The sequence below is a fragment of the Lemur catta genome, chromosome 3 (genome assembly GCF_020740605.2).
Source record: "Lemur catta isolate mLemCat1 chromosome 3, mLemCat1.pri, whole genome shotgun sequence".
NCBI classification, from domain to species: Eukaryota; Metazoa; Chordata; class Mammalia; order Primates; family Lemuridae; genus Lemur; species Lemur catta.
Window position 1 is genome coordinate 25,280,439 of NC_059130.1, and position 21,417 is coordinate 25,301,855.

Below are 21,417 nucleotides of genomic sequence, written 5' to 3' on the forward strand. Positions count from 1 at the left end.
GGAATTCAGGAGTATCAGTCTCATATACTGCTCCCAATCTGGAAAGAAACTGATATCCACACATGCTACGCTATAATGAAAAAATTAGGGTAAATTAAAGAGAGTGTAAAGTGATCACAAATATACCCCCTCTCACACACCCACACACACAGAAAAAACACCTAACCAGATTTCACTGGAGAAATTATGTAAATAAAACTAAGAGCTAGGTTTCTGGCATGTCCTCTATCATTAGTTTGTTCCTAAAGTATTCTTAATTTCGATTCAGTCACTTTATCTTTTCTCTGCAGTAAAGCCGCATGGGTGGATCCCCAGTAACAATTCCCCCTCCCTTAGAAGAGTATACAAAGGATAATTACTAAATTTTTCCAGAAAACTGAGATACTATAAAGGGTGGGTGGCAAGTGAAGAAACATCAAAGTGTTGGTTGGCCAGTATAACAGTATTAAATTCCATTTCAAATATTTCTATTTCATATGGATATATAAAGAAGGCCCAAATAAAATGTCTAAGTATGACATATTAACAGGCTGAAAGATTAGTTAGCTATTAAAAATGACAAATATAATTTTATCAATATATGAGAAAACTTCTATAAAATGGGCAAAAGAAACAGGATACAGAAAATAATATAGTAACAAGAAGAAGAATGTAAAAATTTATGTATATATTCTGATGAGAAGAGAAAGAGAACAGAGTGATATTAAGTAGTTTAGAGTTTCATGTTTCTTGGGTTATTTCTTCTAGAGAGTTCCTTAACAAACTACAAAACATTTTCTTCAGAAAGTTGAGAAAATTCACATATTCCCAGTTTTTGAAGACCCTTTACCGAATTCCTGAGGAGGACATGGTGAAGTGAACTACCTTAACAAATCGTATCTTAAAGGAATGAGTTCTGTGGTTTGAAAAACAGTTAAATACCTAAAATTCCTATGTACTACTCCTACTACTATACATCCACAACCCCTTATCCACTTCAATATTCCTGAATGAAATGTATAAATGCATAAATATTCACATTAAGCAGGACAAATGAAGACTAAAATAGTTCAGGTCATGTTTTCATGGCTTTTTGAAATTTCAGTCAAGATACTATGAACCTGTACTTACCAATACTAATAGATGACTTGACTTTTTTATTTTCTGAGATAGGGTCTCGCTATGTTGCCCAGGCTGGAATGTAGGAGCTATTCACAGGCACGGTCATGGTACACTGCAGCCTGGAACTCCTGGGCTCCAGTGATCCTCCCCCCTCAGTCTCTTCAGTAGCCAGGACTACAGGTATATACCACTGCACCCAGCTGATGTCCTGAATTTTTAATGAAGCTTGAAAAACTATTCCCCAGATATCTATGATTAATTTCTCATTTTAGATGATGCTAAAGACTTTATAAGTATTTATTTCAATTAGCTTTGACAAATAAATTCTTCTTCTAAAACCTCTTTACTTTACTCCATTCCTACTGCCATTTCCACCACTCTAACCCAGGCCCTCATAACTTTATGGCAAGCTGTCCTATTATTTCAACAGCTTCCATTCTACCTCCCTATAGTCCTATTCTTTAATCAAGCCTATACACTACTACCAGACAAATATCCCTACAATGTATTTTATATAATATCCTCTAATTCAAAGCCTGAGATGACATCTTACTGCTTCAGAATAGTTTAAAACTACTCCACCTGATATTTCTTATCCCTCTACATCAATGGTCCTGAAAGCATGGTCCCCAGACCAGCAGCTTCAGCAATGAATAAATACCAAATGCTCAGTTAAGTACTGGATTTTGAAATAATGCATTATTCATTTTTCTGAAGTAGCTACAAACTTAATTTTTTTAATAATTTATTGCTTAATAATATATGACAAGAACTTTCTAAAAAGAAAACCAATATCTAAGTTGAAAAGGATTTATTGTTTAATAAAAAGCAAAATGGCCAGTCATAGTGGCTCACTCCTGTGGTCCCAGCACTTTGGGAGGCTGAGGTGGGAGGACTACTTGAAGCCAGGAGTTCAAGACCAGCCTGGGCAACATCGCAAGACCCTGTCTTTACTAAAAATAAAAAAAAAAATAGCCAGACATAGTGGCGTGCACCTGTAGTCCTAGTTATTCAGGAGGCTGAGGCAAGAGGATCACTTGAGCCCAGGAGTTCGAGGTCACAGCGAGCTGTGATCATGCCACTGCACTCCAGCCTGGGTGACAAAGTGAAACTCTAACTCTTAAAAAAAAGCAAGGTATATCATCATCTTGATAGGTAATTTAAACAAATTTAAGTTTATTTCAATCAAAAGTCCAGTCTCCAAAAAAAAATATTTCTCTATGGTTATTAATAAAATAAAACCATTATCTGTACACCTATTATTTGTAGTGATGCATTTAATAATAAATGCCAACCACAAAATCCATAGTTTGTTTTCCTCTGGACGCTTAGCCAGCACACAGCTATAGCTATCACATATACAGAAAGACAGTACATAAAATATACTGCTAGTTTAGAGCGATGTCACCTGAACATAAATGATAGTTACAATGCTAAGTTTCACCAGCTTTCAGAATAGGAAGGAGACTGGACAATGAAATTCACTCTCATTGAGATAAAAGTAAAATTCGATATGCTAGGATTGCCTGGTCCCACAACATGGACCAAGATGCTCTACTACATTACCTGGCAAACCGCTCCTTATCATTAGACATCTGATCGTCATCACACCTGAAGGAGGAAAAAAGGATTATTTCAAAGCATTACACTTGTTTTATTTATTTCACTCTATAATGAAAACTAGAAAGAGGAAAAAATATTCCATAGGAAAAAAGCCAATGGAAAAAAGCACCATAAAACAATAGAGATAATAACAGCATCCCACAGAACTTTAAAAACCCATGACTATTATTGGTTAGGTTTCTGATATCTCTACTACCCTTACCAGACACTCCAAAAAAAGATGGTGATCTAATGAGAATATAGTTACTGCCCTGTCAGCACCACTCTAAAGTTAGGGATAGTTTTGGTTTTTTTAAATTGTGGTAAAAAAAACACATAAAATTTACCATCTTAACCATTTTTAAGTATACAGTTCAATAGTGTTAACCATATTAACATTGTTGTGCAACAGATATCTAGAATGTTTTCATCTTGCAAAACTGAAACTTTAGACCCACTGAATACCACCTTCACATTTCTTCCTTCCCCTACTTCCTGGCAACCACCATTCTTTCTGTGTCTATGAGTTTGACTACTGTAGAAGTAAGTGGTATCGTACAGTATTTGCCTTTTTGTGACTGGCTTATTCTTTTAGTATAATATCCTCAAGGATCAGCCATGCTGTAGCATGTGACAGGATTTCCTTCTTTTTAAGGATGAATAATATTCCATTGTACATATATATACACATTACACTTTCTTTATCCATTCATCTGTCAATGGACATTTGGACTGCTTCCACTTCTTGGCTATTGTGAAAAATGGGGTAATAAACATGGGTGTGCAAATTATCTCTTCAAGATTCTAGTTTCAATTCTTTTGAATACATACCCAGAAGTGGTATTGCTGGATCAGATGGTTACTCTATGTTTAATTTTTTTGAGGCAAGACTGTACTGTTTTCCATTGTGGCTGCACCATTTTACATTCCTATCAACAGAGCACAAGGGTTCCCATTTCTCTACATCTTCACCAATACTTGTTATTTTCTGCGGTTTTTTTCTTTTGGTTTTTTTAGTTTTTGGTTTTTGATAGTAGCCATCCTAATAGGTATGAAATAATATCTTATCATAGTTTGGACTTGTATTTCTCTAATGATTAGTGACGTTAGGCATCTTTCATTGCTTATTGGTCCGTTGCCCATTGTTTAATCAGTTTTGTTGTTGTTGAGTTGTAGGAGTTCTTTGTATATTCCAGATATTAATCCCTTAAAACATAGTTGATTTGCAAGTATTTTCTCCTAATTCTATAGGCTGCTTTATCACTGTATTGTTTCCTCTGATATACAGAAGTTTTTAAGAGATAGTTTTAAATTATAATTTAAACAATGCTCTTTATCTCTTTGACCAAAGAAATTTATTCCATTCATCCCAACAACTTCTACGTAATAGGGAGATAAAACCTGACTGCTACTACAGAAACTACAAAGGAGGCTATATTAAGGGAGGAAGACCTAATTCTAAAACACTATTCTGTTCTCTGGAAGATCTAAATTTTCCTCTTGTCATTACCATAGGATACAAGCAAAGATTCTATCAACTTTGGACAGAAAGTAGGAAATAGGTAACTCTCACAAAATTTGCAGTTTAAATAGTTATTAGAGTCAGAATTCATACTACTCCTTCATAGGTTATAGATCTTCAACTAATCTGACCCCAAGAATTTTCAAAGTTTTTGAAAATAACCAGAGAGCAGAAGTTAGGTTATTAAGTATGAAATGTCCAATTTCCTAAGTACTAAGTTTGACAGTTGATATCTCTGATATTTCACTTTGACACTGTTTTGTTTTTATTGTGAAGGTACATCTCATTGTTTCAAATGTGCATTTTGGCTTGTGATTATCTGTCAAATTTTTTTTAGAGCAATTTTTGTGAAACCATGGATAAGTCAACAATTCATGGTATTTTGGAAAATGAGTTTTGTCATGGAACTAATGCAGCGCAGACAGCTCAAAATATCAACAAAGTGATTGGGAAAGATGTGGCTAATAATGCACAGTACGTCAATGGTTTGAGAAGTTCCGTTCTAGTGATTTTAATACTGAAAATGAGCTACGTGGACGACCTGAGACCAAGGTGGATAATGATGAGCTGAAAGCTGTAGTGGAAGCTAGACTTGGAAATTCTCTGTCTTCCACCATATTCACCAGACCTTGCACCAACTGACTACCACTTTTTGCAGGCTTTGGACTACTTCTTGCAAGGAAAAATATTCAATTCTCAACAAGCTGTGGAAAACTCCTTTTGTGATTTCATCACCACTCACTCTCCAGGCTTCTTCACTGATGGCATAAACAAGATACCATTAAGATGGCAAAACTGTGGTGATAGTTTAGGTGCACACTTTGATTAATTGTACTGCTTCTTGTTTGAGATATAATAAACTATACTTTTGATTCAAAATCAGACATTTCAGACTTAGTGACCTAATAGTTTTTGTGTGCCTACTATATAAAAGGCAATGAGCTAGACAAGTTAGAGGATGTAAACAGGAACAAAACAAGCTTCTGACTCTCAAACTTAAAAAGGGAAGCCATAAATACCAGTATGGATAGCACTGGGCAGTATGTTGAAAATACTTTAAAGATTATTTAAATTTAAATATTAATAGAATGATGTGCCAATATGGAGGTATGATGGCATTTCAGCTTAAGAACAAATGATGTTTCTAGGATGCAAAACATGATGTAAATCAGATACTACAAACTTATAATAAGTGACTTAAGCTGAAATAAGAGACCTATAATTTACATGTTAACCTTGAATCTCAAAAATGAGTCTTCCGGATCCTTCCTCCTGAACCTGTGTTCTATGGTCCAGAAGCAACAGCATCACCTAGGAATCTATTAGAATGCAGAATCTTGGACCCTGTGCTAGACCTATTGTGTTAAAATCTTCATCTTAGCAAGAACCCCACATAGATTTGTACATGCATTCAAGTTTGAAAAGCACTATTCTAGATACTAATAACCCTGATATTAAACCTAGAATGTCAAAACCTTGACACTTTTAGAAAACTCCAATTGTTAAAAAAGATTGTATTAATGAACAAAGAAATTTGGCGATTCTTTTCTCAGGCATAATGACCCACTTGGTAAGACAAACCGTGACAGTTTTTTCTTATGGTTAGGAAAAGAACAAATGAGCCTCTCTTTGGATTTGCATATAGTTGTGACTACTGGATTTTGTGGAAGCAATAATTCAGGATTAGAGCTAATTGATAAGTATAAATAAGACTAGTGGTTACCTCCATACCATTCATACACACAACATAGTGCCACTAATAACATCTATCATTGTAATTAGGGATTTTCAATCGAAGGACTTCCCAAAAAAACAGTTTGAAAAGGTCTATCCTTCTCCAGAAATTGAAATCTCTTCCCCTCTTCACATTTATTGAGACCCTTTAAGTCTCAAGAGACCTCTTAAGAGAATTACTTTCATTTGCAGCTATTTCTTTATGGTGGCCAAGTTACAGTTGTTTTTGAGAGTACCTGGCAAGGTTCATCAACTAGTCAGTAGCGAAAATACAAATCTTAACTTTAAACGTTACTATAGTAAAAAAAAGATAAATGTCACTGACCATACTAAGTGTTAAAAAACTAAACAATGGCAAACAATTTACAATAATAGACATCCTTTGCGTAAAAACAAAAACTGGAAAGATTATGAGTATGTGTATGTGCACACATACTCATTTATATACAATTGGATATGCACTGCATATTTCCAGAAGAATACTCGATAAACCGGAAGCTATAGTTGTCTAAAGGGAAGGGTTCTTAAGGTCCAAAGTGAAAGGAAAATGTACTTTCATTATATATAACTTTGTACTGTTTGAAATTTTTACAATAAAATATATTTATATTACTTTTCCAATTAAAAAATTTAGTTAATAAAACAAATAAATGAAATCAAATCTGGGTATCCACATAATCAAATAATTTTTTAAAAAATAGCGCTCCTTTATTTATTTACCAAATATCTTTTACTCAGAAATGTAGAGACAACCTAGGTAATACTTTCAACCTTGGAAAGAAAAAAGGCAGGTTACGGTCAAAGTTATCTCTCTTTGAGGCTTACTGCTCTTCTTACTTGAAAACAAGCCAAGCAATTGGTCTTCAGCAAGAATAAACTGTGATAGTTTTTCTGAAAGAACCCCTTAATCAATATATTAAATAGTCCATTTTCATAGCTCCATAAGATTCAATACACAAAAATATAAATTCCAATTCCTGCTACTTGTAGGAAGAGTCAACAGGTATCAGGGGCTTTACATTAAAGACCCCCCCAGACCCCCATGATTTACACCTCCCAGTATCTACTCCCTTGTGTAGTCCCCTCACACACTGACTCAGGACTTGAACATATGACTTGCTTTGGGCAGTGGGACATTAGCAAATGTCATACAAGCAGAGGCTTAATAAGCACTTGCACACTGAGACTTGTCCTGTAGATTGTGGCCATCACCAGATGAATAAACTCGGTCTGGCCTCCCTGAGGATAAAAGACCATATACAGGGAATACCCAGCCACCCCAGCTAAGTCCAGTTCTCAGCTTACCAGCCAGCTAAATGCAGTCTTATGAGTGAGTCTAGGTGAGATCAGCAGAATAAACATGCAGTCAATCCACAGAATTGAGAAATAATAAACTGTTGTTCTTTTTAAGCCATGTAGCAACAGCAATAGATAACTGATACAGAGTCTTATAAATGTTCTGTTCACTCCTCACTGAGGTCCTTTCTCTGGAGTTATTAACAGAATGCTTGAAATTTCTCTGGGATACAGTTAAATATGAATATTTATACTTTTAGCATGAAGCACTTTCCTTAGGCCTAAGGACAAAAACATAAGTCGCAAGTATAAAGATCATAAACTGATTTTTAATATGAGAAGCCTACAGAAAGTTTTTCAATCTCTTACCTCAAAAATTTACTGTTTCCTTCTCCATCATCATCAAAATCCAGCCTGGGGAAAGCCAACAATAAATATTGCAAGCCGACTGATACAGAACATTAAGAAATTAAAATTTCTCAACACAAGCTACCTTTACACCCACCCAAATGGAAGGAGGAAAAGAGTAAGTGGGCAGAAGTCAAACAAAGCTACATTACCTTTTCCTCATAGTGCCAAACTGGGCAATAGACAAAGAGTACCTACTGCTACCTTAACACTTCCCTAGGGTAGCAGTCCACCTTTGCCAAAGTTTTATGTCAGACTATAACCTCTACAAAAAGAGCAGGAATTCATTCAAAACATAGAAGGAAAAAATTAACATAAATAAAATTCAGGTCCAGTTTTCATTTCTAAGCCATGTTGCTAGCTTTCTGAAACATGTTTCAAAACAGTTATGTTGCATGAGAGAGTGACTTTAGACCTAAGAAGATTGTTAGATAATGCTCCTTTCTACCATTCATCTAGTGAACAGGAAATATATACTACATTTAAGACACTGTGGTAAATGAGATAAAAACAAGACCCTTGCCCTCAAAGCGCTCTTTGCCTGGAAAAATACAAATATAAAACAAATGAAAATGGAAAAGTGCCATGTGACGAGCATAATCAACATGCTATTAGGTTATTAAGTATGAAATGTCTGATTTCCTTAAGTACTAAGTTTGACAGTTGATATCTCTGACATTTCACTTTAACACTTCTTGTTTTATTTTTATTTTTAAGGTACATCTCATTCTTTCAAATGCATGGTCTGGCTTGTGATTATCTGTCAAAATTTTTTTTTATCACTGGAATAATCATTGGAATGTCAAATTTTTTTTTAGAACAATTATTTTTTAATGAGTTCTGTCATGGAACCAATGCAGCACAGATAGCTCAAAATATCAACGAAGTATTTGGGAAGGATGTGGCTAACGAACGCACAATATGTAGATGGTTTGAGAAGTTCCATTCTGGTGATTTTAATCTTAAAAATGAGCCATGTGGGAGACCTGAGATCAAGGTGGATAATGATGACCTGAAAGCTGTAGTGGAAGCGAATGCATCTCAACCTATGCGTGAATTAGCAGCAAAGTTTGACGTTACTATTCCAACAATATTTGAAACAAACTGGCAAGGTAAAGAAGCTGGATAGATGAATACATAGGTTCCACATGAATTAAACAAGTGTCAGAAGAGAAATTGTCTCAAACCTTGCCTTTCTTTGCTGTCACAACATGAAGGTGAACCATTTCTACACTGTATTGTTATGTGATGAAAAATGGATTTTTTTTTTTTTTTTAACAATCGCAAGCATTGGGCACAATGGCTGGATAAAGATAAAGTGCCAAAACACAGTCAAAAACAAAATATTCAGCCGGGTGCGGTGGCTCACACCTGTAATCCTAGCTCTCTGGGAGGCCAAGGCGGGAGGATCGTTTGAGCTCAAGAGTTCAAGACCAGCCTGAGCAAGAGCGAGACCCTGTCTCTACTAAAAAAATAGAAAGTAATTAGCTGGACAACTAAAATACATAAATAAATAAATATATATATAATTAGCTGGGCATGGTGGCACATGCCTGTAAGTCCCAGCTGCCTGGGAGGCTGAGGCAGGAGGATTGCTTGAGCCCAGGAGTTTGAGGTTGCTGTGAGCTAGGCTGACGCCATGGCATGCTAGCCTGGGCAACAGAGTGAGACTCTGTCTCAAAAAAACAAAACAAAACAAAATAAAACAAAACATTCATCAAAAAAAGCTAAGGTGTGTTTGTGGTCCAGCGCTGGTATTATCCATTACAACTTCATTAAACCTGGTCAATCCATTACGGTGGATGTCTACTGCAACCAATTGGACAGAATGATGAAGATGCTTGTGATTAAGCAGCTGAGATTGGTCTATAGATACAAGCCAATCCTCCTGCAAGACAACGCTCGACCACATGTTGCACAAACAAGGCTGCTCAAACTACAGAAGCTGAACTTGGAAACTCTCTGTCATCCACTATATTCACCAGACCTTGCACCAACTGACTACCACTTCTTGCAGGCTGTGGACTACTTCTTGCAAGGAAAAAATACTCAATTCTCAACAAGCTGTGTAAAAAACCTTTTGCGATTTCATCGCTACTCGCTCTCCAGGCTTCTTTGCTGCTGGCATACACCTTTAAGGTGGCGAAACTGTGTCGATAGTTTAGGCACATGCTTTGATTAATTGTACTGCTTTTTATTTGAGATATAATAAACTAAACTTCTGATTCAAAATCGGACATTTCAGATTTAATGACCTAAATGTGCAGTGAAAGAAGAGGTGGATTTCATTTCGAGGGATTAGGAAAGATTATAGCTAATAGAGTAGGCCAATCTCCTTTTAATCTCTATACTCTATTAAACTACAACGTTGCTCATGTTATCACTGTAACCCTGTGGTCACTCTCACTTATTCTCTAGTGGCATAACCTGATATTATGGGTGAGTAGTCTAGATGGGTTGCATACGAAGTGTACAGCATCAATCCCAAAAGTGTTCATTCCTCTTCCTCTTTCCTGCAGTCCCTGATCACCTGTCAAAATCCTACCCATCTATTCAATAACTCAATTTCTAAGAATCTAAAGAAATAACTTGAAATAGAAAAAAAGTTTACATACAAAGATGTTCATTGCAGCATTACATATAACAGCAAAATTTTTAAAACAATTTGAATGTCCCCAAACAGGAATTAAGTACATCCTTTTACACAACCATTAAAAATTATGCTAATATAGAATATGTAACAATACAAACAAAGGTTATTATATATGCTTAGGTGAAAAGACCAGGCTACATAAAACTATGTAATTATATGATTATAACTATTAAAAATAATTTAAGTATAAAAACTGAAGGAAATACACTAAAAAACTGATGGTAGTTGACTTTGGTCATTTTGTTCTTCTTTCTAACTTTCTACATTTTCCAACCTTTCTTTTAATATATTTTTCTGATTACCAATCATATATGTTCATTTCAGAAAATCCAGAAAATTAAAAGCAAAAGAAAAAATAAAACACCCATAATCCCATCATCCAGAAATCTGATGAGTATTCTTTCAGTGTTTTTGCTATGCACTCATGTTTTTTTCTGACAATGAAATATTACTGTAATATTGTAACCTCTCTTAATATATTGTGAACATTTTTCTGTACTAATACATATTTGCCAATTCTAGCAATATAGTATTCCATTTTAAATATACTGTAACTTGCTCAAGTGATCCCTTAATTTAAATATTTATATTGGTTCTAATTGTTTGCTATTATATGTAACAATAACACAGTGTTTAAGAGAGTGGACTCTAAAGCTAAACTCCCAAGGTTTATACCCTAGATCTGCCACTTACTAGCTTTAGAACCTTAGAAAGTTACTTATATACCCTCTGCCTCAATAAATGAGTTAAAATGTATAAAGTTCTTGAACACGTAGCAAATCTTAATATGTTACTCATGTTACCACTTAACTCATGGATCACTCCTGAATTACTTTTGGTGAGAAGAAACTTAGTTATAATAGTAGGGATACAATTTTTGAAAAGAGAAAAAAGGGAAATGTAATACCAAAAAGTGGATAAAACACTACCCATTCATCCAGGCACCTCTATAGCAGCCTCCTTTCTAAAGCTTTTCCCAATCTTTACCTACCAAATGTGGTATTTCTTTTTGTTTGTTTGTTTGGTTTTTTTTTTTGAGACAGAGTCTCACTCTGTTGCCCAGGCTAGAGTGCCATGGCGTCAGCCTAGCCCACAGCAACCTCAAACTCCTGGGCTCAAGCAATCCTTCTGCCTCAGCCTCCCGAGTAGCTGGGACTACAGGCATGCACCACCATGCCCGGCTAATTTTTTCTATATATATTTTTAGTTGGCCAGATAATTTCTTTCTATTTTTAGTAGAGACGGGGTCTCACTCTTGCTCAGGCTGGTCTTGAACTCCTGACCTCGAGTGATCTGCCCGCCTCAGCCTCCCAGAGTGCTAGGATTACAGGTGTGAGCCACCACGCCCAGCTTCAAATGTGGTATTTCTGTACACAGAAAAACACAGCACTGAATTTGTTCCCTTCTTATAAAACTTGGTATATTCTATCTTGTATTATATGTATGTGTGTAATGATTATTCCTGTCAAAACATAAGCAACTTGGAGACAAGGACTGTGTCCTATTTATCTTTGTATCCTATTCACAATCGGCACAATGCCATACACTAATTAGGCATTTAATAAGTACTTTTGGAATTGAATAGACTCTACATTCTAAATCAAGCAACATATCAATAACTTAGAATAGAAATTAGTAAGATCAGCACTCCCTAAATTCAGAAAAGAAGCCTATCAAAATGATTTTGAAATATAGACATAAAGCTTAATGAAAGCAGTAGTTTTCTCAGCAATAGTGAGGACATCTCTGGCCTTAGCCACAGTCCTTTACCTTGTAGAGATTCTTGGTTTAAAAAAACAAATGCTATGGGAAGCTTAGATAAAAACATCAATTTGACAAAAAGACAAATCTCCCCTAGAACACAGGTGCAAGAAAAAAAAAAAGGAAAAATCCAGAGACCAAGGAGATTTATATGACAGCAATGTAGTAAGTAATCAGTTGAAGAAAGAGAGTCAGGAATAGCCAAATGGGTCCAGTAACTAACTAAATTAAGTTGGTTTATAGGAGAAACATTCATAACATACCATACTCAAACTTACCCTGGTCGCCGCTTAATAGCCCTCTGGACAATGGCTCCTCCACCTTGAATCCCAGGCCCAGGGTTTCCAGAGGCAATGGCTGGACCCAATGATGGTACATCTGATGTCATTTCTGTCAGAACAAAAAAGAAATATGTATTTTCAAAAAGAAAGTCCTTGTTTACCATCAATATCATCAAGCTGGCTAAAAGAAAGGCTCAAGCTATGGATCTCAGCGGTTTGCCAAAAATTCCAAATGTGCACATCCAGATTGCTTTCTTCTTCAATTCTTACATTGGTAAAAGATTTCTCCATACTTCGGTTCTCCTCACTTCATAGGATTTAGAAGGAGTACTATACTCTGCAGCCTTTACTTTAAAAAGCTTGTAACAGTGAAATAATAATTTAAAACAACCACATATACAAATTGGTTTATATATTTCATTCATGCAATAAATATTTATAATTTAGCTTTTTAAATTTATTTTGATTGGAAAATTCAGAAAAACCCAAAAGTAAAAATCACCTAAATTCTAATACTTAAAATAAAATTATGCAGAGTAAAACTTAAAGTCCCTCATTATGTACCCTTCCCCTTCCTTCTAATTCAATCTCATTCTCAGCAGTAATCACTAGAATCTTGATCTGCAACTTGCTTTTGTAATTTAAATACATATACATCATGGATATTTATCTACACGCACTCACAATCACACACATATATACCTCATTCTTTTTTATTACTTCACATTGTACAAATGTACCATATTTTATTCAACCAGTACCCAACTGACTTATATTTATTTAGGTTGTTTGCAATTTTTTATTATTATAAATAATGCTCCAAGAACATTTACATATACAGCTTTAAATTCTTTTGCTATTTAGAACAGATTTCTAGAGGTGGAATTTGTTGTTCCAAGCATATAAACATTTAATATTTTGATGGATACTACTAAATTATGTTCCAAAAAGGCTGCTACAACTTATGCTCTCACTAAGAGCATATGAGAGTACTTATTTCCCTCACTAGCACTGGACACATTATACTTTTTATTTTTATGAAACCTAACAGGTAAAAATGGTACATTACTTGTTTTCATTTCTATTATATTTCTTTTTACCTTCGAGTTATCTAAAACCAAAGAGTTGACTCTTCACATCTTTAGTATTTTTATGCTAAACAATGCATCTCTTTCTAATGAATCTATAGGATATATCAGTATTAAAAGGATATTAAGCCCTTTGTCTACTATGTATTTCTAATATATATGCTTCCATTTCTTCCAAATGGATGGCTAATTTTTCTAATATCATTTCCTGAATAGTCTATCTTTTCCTCACTTACCTGAAGTGCCTCCTCTATTATACCTTAAATGTCTATAGATACTTGATCTCTTTCTACACTTTTACTCTGAATTAATATATTTTCCTATTCCTATGTCAGTCAGTACCAAACACTTTTGATTATAATAGTTTTACAGTATATTTTAATATTTTAATTGTCTAATAGGAAAGGTCCTCTGTTCCCCATTAACTTATTTTACAAAATAGTCTTATTAGATGTCATACACTGACTTACGCTTCCAGAACAATAGAGTAAATGGACTTTTCCCTATTCCTCCTGCTAAATACAACTAAAAATCCTGGGCATTTTACATATATAACAAATATAAGAGTATTCTGAAAGGTGGAGAAAAGAAGGCAGACAGGCTAGGAACATTAGTACCTGAGGAATGACATGGTAATGAGTTCCCAAGGTTTTCTTTTCGCCTCATCTATCCTAGACATGGGCTGAAGAAGTCAGCAACCTGACAATGCCAAGGGGCGTGGACAAACATAGCCCTCTAAAATCCCTCTCTATTCTGAGCATCAGGAAAAGGGGCAGCATAGCAAGACAAATTTTTAAACAACTATCAAATATGACAGGGAAAAGTTTTGGCCCCACTCTCACTCATGCCAGCAAAAGTTGAGTGGGAAGCCCAGACTTTTACCCTTGCAAGGCTAGACCAAGGCACCCCAATATCCCTGCCAGGGTGGTGTCAGAGAAAACCCACAAGGGACCCAGAACTTTCATCTCCACTGGTCAGAAATGGGGACCCTTCTTCTCGCCATATCAGTGGAGATCATGGTAAAGCTGTGACTCTCATCCTCATCCAGCAATAAAAAGGAGCCCTCACCTTAGGTGTCAACAGAGGCCAAGCAGGGAACCTGGAATTCTACCTTCACCTAGCAGTATCAAGGCAGCACTCCCTCTTCCCCTGCCGAAGCGGTGTCAACGAAAGCCAGCTAAAACAGAAGGTTTAATTAAGATGCAACATCACATAACATAATACAAAATGCCCAGGTTTCAATCTAAAAAATCCCTGTCATACCCAACATCAAGAAGATCTCAAACTGAATGAAAAATGGCAATCAACAGATGGTAACATTGAAATGACACAGATGTTAGATTTATCAAACAAAGATTTTTAAAGCAATCATGAAAAAAAATGCTGCAACAAGCAATTACAAACACATTAAAACAAATAAAATAATAGAAAGCCTTGGCAAAGAAATAGGAGACATGAAGAAGAACCAAATAGAAATTTTAGAACTGAAAAATATAGTAACTGAAATAAAAAGCTCAGTGGATGGGTTCCAAAAGCAGAATGGAGGGTACAAAGGACAAAAATCAGTGAAATGGAAGACAGAACACTAGAAATTACCTAATCTGAACTGAGAGTAAACAGACTGAGAGAAAAAAATTAATAGAGCCTCAGGGATCTTAGGGACTAAAACAAAAGATCTAACATCTTTGTCATTATAGTCCCAGAAATAGAGGAGAAAGAAGGCAGGACTGAAAAATAACATATGAAAATTTTCCAATTTTGGCAAGAGACATAAACCTACAGATTCAAGCTGTCCAAACCCCTAAAAGGATTAACCTAAAGAAAGCCATTCCAACACACATCATGTATTTAAATTTCTGAAAACTAAAAACAAAGAAAAAGTCTTGGAAGTAGGCAGAGAAAAATGACATCTTACTTATGGGGGAAAATAATTCTAATGACAGAGGACTTTTCATCCGAAATCATGGAGGCCATCCACAGAAGTTATCCAAGGAACCGGATAACATTTTTTAAGTTCTGAAAGAAAAGAAGTACCAACCCAGAATCCTATACCCAGTGAAGACATTCAGGAATGAAAAGGAAATTAAGACATTCTCAGATAAAGGAAAATTAAGGAGAATTTATCCCCAGCAGATCTATCCTAAAAGACTGGTTAAAGAAAGTTGTCTACACATAATAGAAATTATAAAAGAAAAAATTTTGGAACATTAGGAAAGAAGAAAGAACATGGTGAGCAACAATATGGGTAAAACCAACAGGATTTCCTTCTTTCAAGTTTTCTAAATTATGTGTGATGGCTAAAGCAAAAATTACAAACCTGTTCTGTGCGTTTCTAAATGTATGCAGAGGATATATTTAAGACAATTATATTATGAAGAGGAAATGGTAAAGAAACATAAATAGAGGTAAGTTTTCTAACACTTTATCAAACTAGTAAAATGACAACACCAGTAGACTGTGATAAGTTATGTATATATAATACCTACAGCAAGCACTAGAAAGCTGTCCAAAGAGATACACTAACAAATTTTATGGATAAATCAAAATGGGATTCTAAAAAATGTTCAAATAACAAAAAGGCATGGAAAAGCAAACAGAAGAAAAATGGCAGACTTAAGCCCTATCAATAATTTTATTCAATGTAAATGGTCTAAATACACCAAGTAAAAGATGGAGATTGCTCTGGGAGGCCGAGGCAGGAGGATTGCTCGAGGTCAGGAATTCGAGACCAGCCTGAGCAAGACGAGACCCTGTCTCTACTAAAAAATAGAAAGAAATTAACAAGACAACTAAAAATATATATAGAAAAATTAGCCGGGCATGGTGGTGCATGCCTATAGTCCCAGCTACTCGGGAGGCTGAGGCAGAAGGATTGCTTGAGCCCAGGAGTTTGAGGTTGCTGTGAGCTAGGCTGATGCCACAGCACTCTAGCCTGGGCAACAGAGTGAGACTCTGTCTCAAAAAAAAAAAAAAAAAAAACAACCTAAAAATGTGGCCTTCAATTACTGCTAATAAAAAAAAAAAAAAAAAAAAACCTAAAAATGCAACTAACATACAACACAGCAACCATACTTCTAGGCATTTACCCCAGAAAAATGGAAGATGTATGTTTACACAAAAATCTGTAAACAAAAGTTTACGGCAGTTTTATTTCTAATAGCCAAAAATTGGGGGGGGGGAAACTCAGATGTCCCTCAATAGGTGAATGGTTAAACAAACTGATATACCCATCCTATTGAATACTACATCAGCAATAAAAAAAGAACAGACTGAATCTCCAGAGAAACCATGGTGAATGAAAAAAGCCAATCACAAAAGGTTACAACGTATATGATTCCATTTATAGAACATTCTTGAAATGACAAAACTATAGAAAAGGAGAACTGATTAGTGACTGCCAAGGGTTAAAAAGAGGGTGGGAGTAGGACAAAAGTGGATGTGGCTATAAATGGCACCATGAGGGGGACTCTTGTATACTATACTGTACACAAAAACTGTACTATAGTTTTACAAGATACTGCCATTGGGGGAAATTAGTTAAAGGTACAGGGAATCTCTGTATTATTTCTTATAACTATACGTGAATCTAAAGCTATCTCAAAATAAAAACGTTAATTTACGCCTGTAATCACAGCACTTTGTGAGGCTGAGTCAGGAGGACTGCCTGAGCACAGGAGTTTGTAGTTGCTGTGAGCTATGATTGCAGGTCATGCCACTACACTCTAGCCTGGTGACAGAGCAAGACCCTGTCTCAAGAGAATAAAATAAAAAGTTTAAAAACATTTTTATTTTTTTTTTGCAAGCCTAAAATGAAGTTTATTGAGGAAGGGCTAAATAGCTTTACAGAGCAAGAGCAAGATACATTCACCACAGATGACAAACAGGCCCCCGCCCCCATAACAAAAGGCTAAAAATACTTTTTAATGTCATACACTTCATGTTCCTTTTTAACTTTAAAATCTATGTAAAGTTCTAACAATCAAAAACTCATGAGGTTAATTCAATTACATTCAATTTATTTATTAATTTGAAAGAACAGTACCATTATGATACTATATATTTGCCCATACAAAAATATGGTATGTCTTCCATTTATTCAGATCTTTTCTAATGTCCTTCAATAAAATTTTATACTTTTCTTCATGTAGGTCTTATATCTTTTTATTTTTAGATATTTTATGATTTTCTTAGTATACATTCACATCATCTTTAAGGAATGATGATTTTACCTCCCTTATTCAATATTTTCACTATTTATTTTGTTTTCTTCTCTTAGTATATTATTATAAGAGTTCTTAGTTTTGTTTTGTTTTTTTTGAGACAGAGTCTCCCTCTGTCGCCCTGGCTGGTGTGCAGTGGCATCATAGCTCACTGTAACCTCAAACTCCTGAGCTCAAGTGATCCTCCTTCCTCAGCCTCCTGAGTAACTGGGACTACAGGTACACACCACTGTGCCTGGCTAATTTTTCTATTTTTAGTAGAGTTGGGGTCTCACTCTTGCTTAGGCTGGTCTTGAACTCCTGAGCTCAAGCAATCCTCCTTCCTCAGCCTCCCAGAATGCTAGGATTACGAGTGTAAGCCACCATACCCAGCCTAGAAGAGTTCTTATTCTGTCAAAGGATAAAATTCAGGGAGTAAGGGAGTTGTGAACTTAAATAAGGAAAAATTATATCTTTATTTTCATTAGTCTCTAAATGAAATTTAGCATTTCCTTCAATTATGCAGGAATGTAGACAGTAAACCACAGAAGTATTAGGAGTATCTGTGGCTATAATCAATAGAAATCAGATATTTTCATATCACATGACAGTTATTAGATATCTAGAATTGTTATATTCTACCTCAAAATATGGTATATATAGACTTGTCACTACATGCTATTTGTTAATAAAGGAAATAAACATAATTTTCATAAAATGGTAATTTTTTAATATGTAGATAACTGTATTTTTAATATAATTGATTTCCTTTATAATGCTATATATTGCTATTTTACGCACTGAGTTACATTCTAAGGAGGTTCAACAGGTGTCACCAAACAGCAAAAAGGGTCCATGGCATACAAAAGGGTAAGAAACCTTCCAAAATGAATATGGATATCTCCGTCTTATTCATGATTTCACTGGACTTAATTTAGGGGGGTTAATTTTATTCTGATTAACTGTATTTTTTAATCAAAAATGGGTGTTTCTTATCAGAAACAAATGCTTTTCTAAAGCATTTATTGATATAATATTTTTTCCTGTTTGTTTATGACATGAATTATATAGGTTTTCTCATACTGAACCACCCTCAGCTTCCTGGAATAAACCCTAATTGATAACAGTGGGTTGAACAGTGTAAAATGTGTGTCCACCCAGGACCTCAGAATGTAACCTTTATTTGGAAATAGGGTCTCCAAAGATGTAATTAGTTAAACTTGAGGTCACACTGGATTAGGGTGTGCTCTAAATCCAAAGACTACTGTCTTTATAAGAGAAAGGAGAGGGAGATTTAGATACGAAGACAGAGATTACAGTGATGTGATTACAAGCCAGAAGAGAGGGAAAGGTTTCTCCTACAGAGCCTCCAGAAGGAATCAACCCTACTGACATCTTCATTTTAGACTCTAAGCCTCCAGAACTGTGAGAGAATAAACTTCTGTTGTTTTAATCCCTCCAATTTGTGTTAATTTGTTAGAGCAGCCCTAAGAAGCTAATACAATAATGATGTATGATTCTTTTAATATACTGGTGGATTTAATTTGCTAAAATAAGCTCCTTTTAAATGGAAGAGGAACTTAGTATAAGTGTAGTACAGTTAAGGAGTATTCCTATTGCACTGAATTTATACCTTCTATAAAAATCACAATGTAACTGACAGAAATTACAGAAAAATAGTAAATACAACATACTTTAGTCAGCCAACATAGCCTACCAAATTTAAATCAAAGCTACTTCTGAATGTAATTTGTTTCCTGAGACAGGAGTAACTATAAAACTAAATTACTGAAAACACATCACAGGAAAACAGGGACAATAAACGAAGCATTACAAATCGAATAGATAATAAAATGTTTATGTTGGTAACAATGATTTATAATATTCCTAACTTATCTAGTATATGAACTACCCTGGATTTTTTAAATGTTTTATTTATTAATCCCAAAATCTACCTCAAAATTATATTTATAATAAATTACACCTAACCTCAAACACAAAACAGCTTTTATGCATGTCTTTTATTATAAGATCCAAGCAGTTATAACTCATGTTTAATACATATCCATTTTAATACTGGATAAAGACAGTACTAAATATCCACATTTAAATAGTGATGTATCACAAAGCTATAGTAATCAAAACAGTGTAGTACTGGCATAAAGACAGACACATAGACCAATAGAACAGAATAGAGGAATAGAAAGGGGCCTAGAAATAAACCCTCAAATATAGTCAAATGATTTGGACAAGGGTGCTAAGACCATTCAATGGGGAAAGAACAGTCTTTTCAACACAAGGTATTGGGAAAACTGGATATCCTTATGTAAAAGAATGAAGCTGAACCTTACCTTACACCATATACAAAAAATGACTCAAAATGGATCAAAGATCTAAATGCAAAAGCTAAAACTATAAAACTCTTAAAAGAAAACACAGAGGAAAAGTTCATGACACCGGATTTGGCAATGATTTCTTGAATATGATACCAAAAGTACAAGCAACAAAAGCAATAGATAAATTAAACTTCATCAAAATTAAAAACTTTTTTTTTTTTTCAGATAGAGGGTCTCACTAAGTTGCTCAGCCTGGACTTGAACTCAGAAGCTCAAGTGATCCTCCTGCCTCAGCTCTTAACTAGCTGGGACTATGGGCATGCACCACCACATCCAGCTCAAAATTAAAAACTTCTGTGTATCAAAGAACACTATCAACAAAGTGAAAAACAATCCATGGAATGGGAAAAAAACTGCAAATCATATATGTGATATTTGATTAATATCCAGAATATATTAACATAAAGAGCTCCTACAACTAAACAACAACAAAAAACAATTTAAAAATGGGCAAAGAACTTGAATAGACATGTCTGCAAAGAAGATATACTAATAGCCAAAAAAAGACATGAAAAGTGCTTAACATCACTAATCATTAGAAAAATGTAAATCAAAATCACAATGAGAAGCCATCCCCAAAGAAACAAGCAAACAAACAAAAAAAACAACAGAAAATAACAAGTGTTGGCAAGGTTGTGGAGAAACTGCAACCACTGCGTGCTGCTGGAAAAATGTAAAACAGGGCAGCCACGATGGGGAACAGTATGGTGGTGCCTCAAAAAATTAAAAATAAAGCCAGGCATGGTGATGTTAACCTGTAGTCACAGCTACTCAGGAGGCTGAGGCAGAAGGATCCCTTGAGCCCAGGAATTTGAGACCAGCCTGGAAAACACAGCAAGACTCTATCTGTAAAAAAAACTTCACAAATTAGCTGGGTGTGGTGGTGAGCACTTATAGTCCTAGCCTCAGGAGGTTGAGGCAGGAGGACTGCCTAAGCCCAGGAGTTCAAGGTTACAGTGAATTACAATTGGGCCACTGCATTCCAGCCTGGGTGACAGAGTGCAACCCTGTCTCTAAAAAACAAAAAAAGAGATATTTGTACACCCATGTTCACAGAAGCACTATTCACAATAGCTAATGGTAGAGGCAACCCAAGTGCCCTTAACAGATGAAAGGATAAAGAAAATGTGGTGTATACATTATAATAGAATGTTACTCAGCCTTAAAAAAGGAAGGAAATTCTGACACCTGTACAACACAGATGAACCTTAAAGACATTATGCTAAGTGAAATCAGCCCTTCACAAAAGAACAAATGCTGTATGATTCCATTTACATGAGGTACCTACAGTTAGCCGTATTTAGAGACAGAATGGTGATCGCCAGGGGCTGCGGAGAGGGGTAAATGGGGAGTTATTGTTTAATGGGTACAGTGTT

At 35.2% G+C, this 21,417-nt stretch overlaps 1 protein-coding gene across 11 annotated transcripts in view; it reads right to left on the bottom strand.

Annotated features, from left to right (window-relative positions):
- ARNT (aryl hydrocarbon receptor nuclear translocator) overlaps window positions 1-21,417 on the bottom strand; it is a 60,585-nt gene that overhangs the window by 28,583 nt on the left and 10,585 nt on the right. For 4 of the 11 annotated variants that reach the window (XM_045544931.1, XM_045544936.1, XM_045544934.1 and 1 more), the window contains exons 2-4: window positions 12,356-12,467; window positions 7,625-7,669; window positions 2,668-2,712 (exon numbers count right to left, since the gene is read on the bottom strand). In XM_045544931.1, coding sequence (XP_045400887.1) covers window positions 2,668-2,712; window positions 7,625-7,669; window positions 12,356-12,467 — 202 coding nt within the window. Of the gene's footprint in view, window positions 1-2,667; window positions 2,713-3,534; window positions 3,563-7,264; window positions 7,601-7,624; window positions 7,704-12,355; window positions 12,468-14,514; window positions 14,612-21,417 lie in introns of those variants that run through there. The other 7 variants (XM_045544937.1, XM_045544935.1, XM_045544933.1 and 4 more) reach the window with 6 other exon arrangements.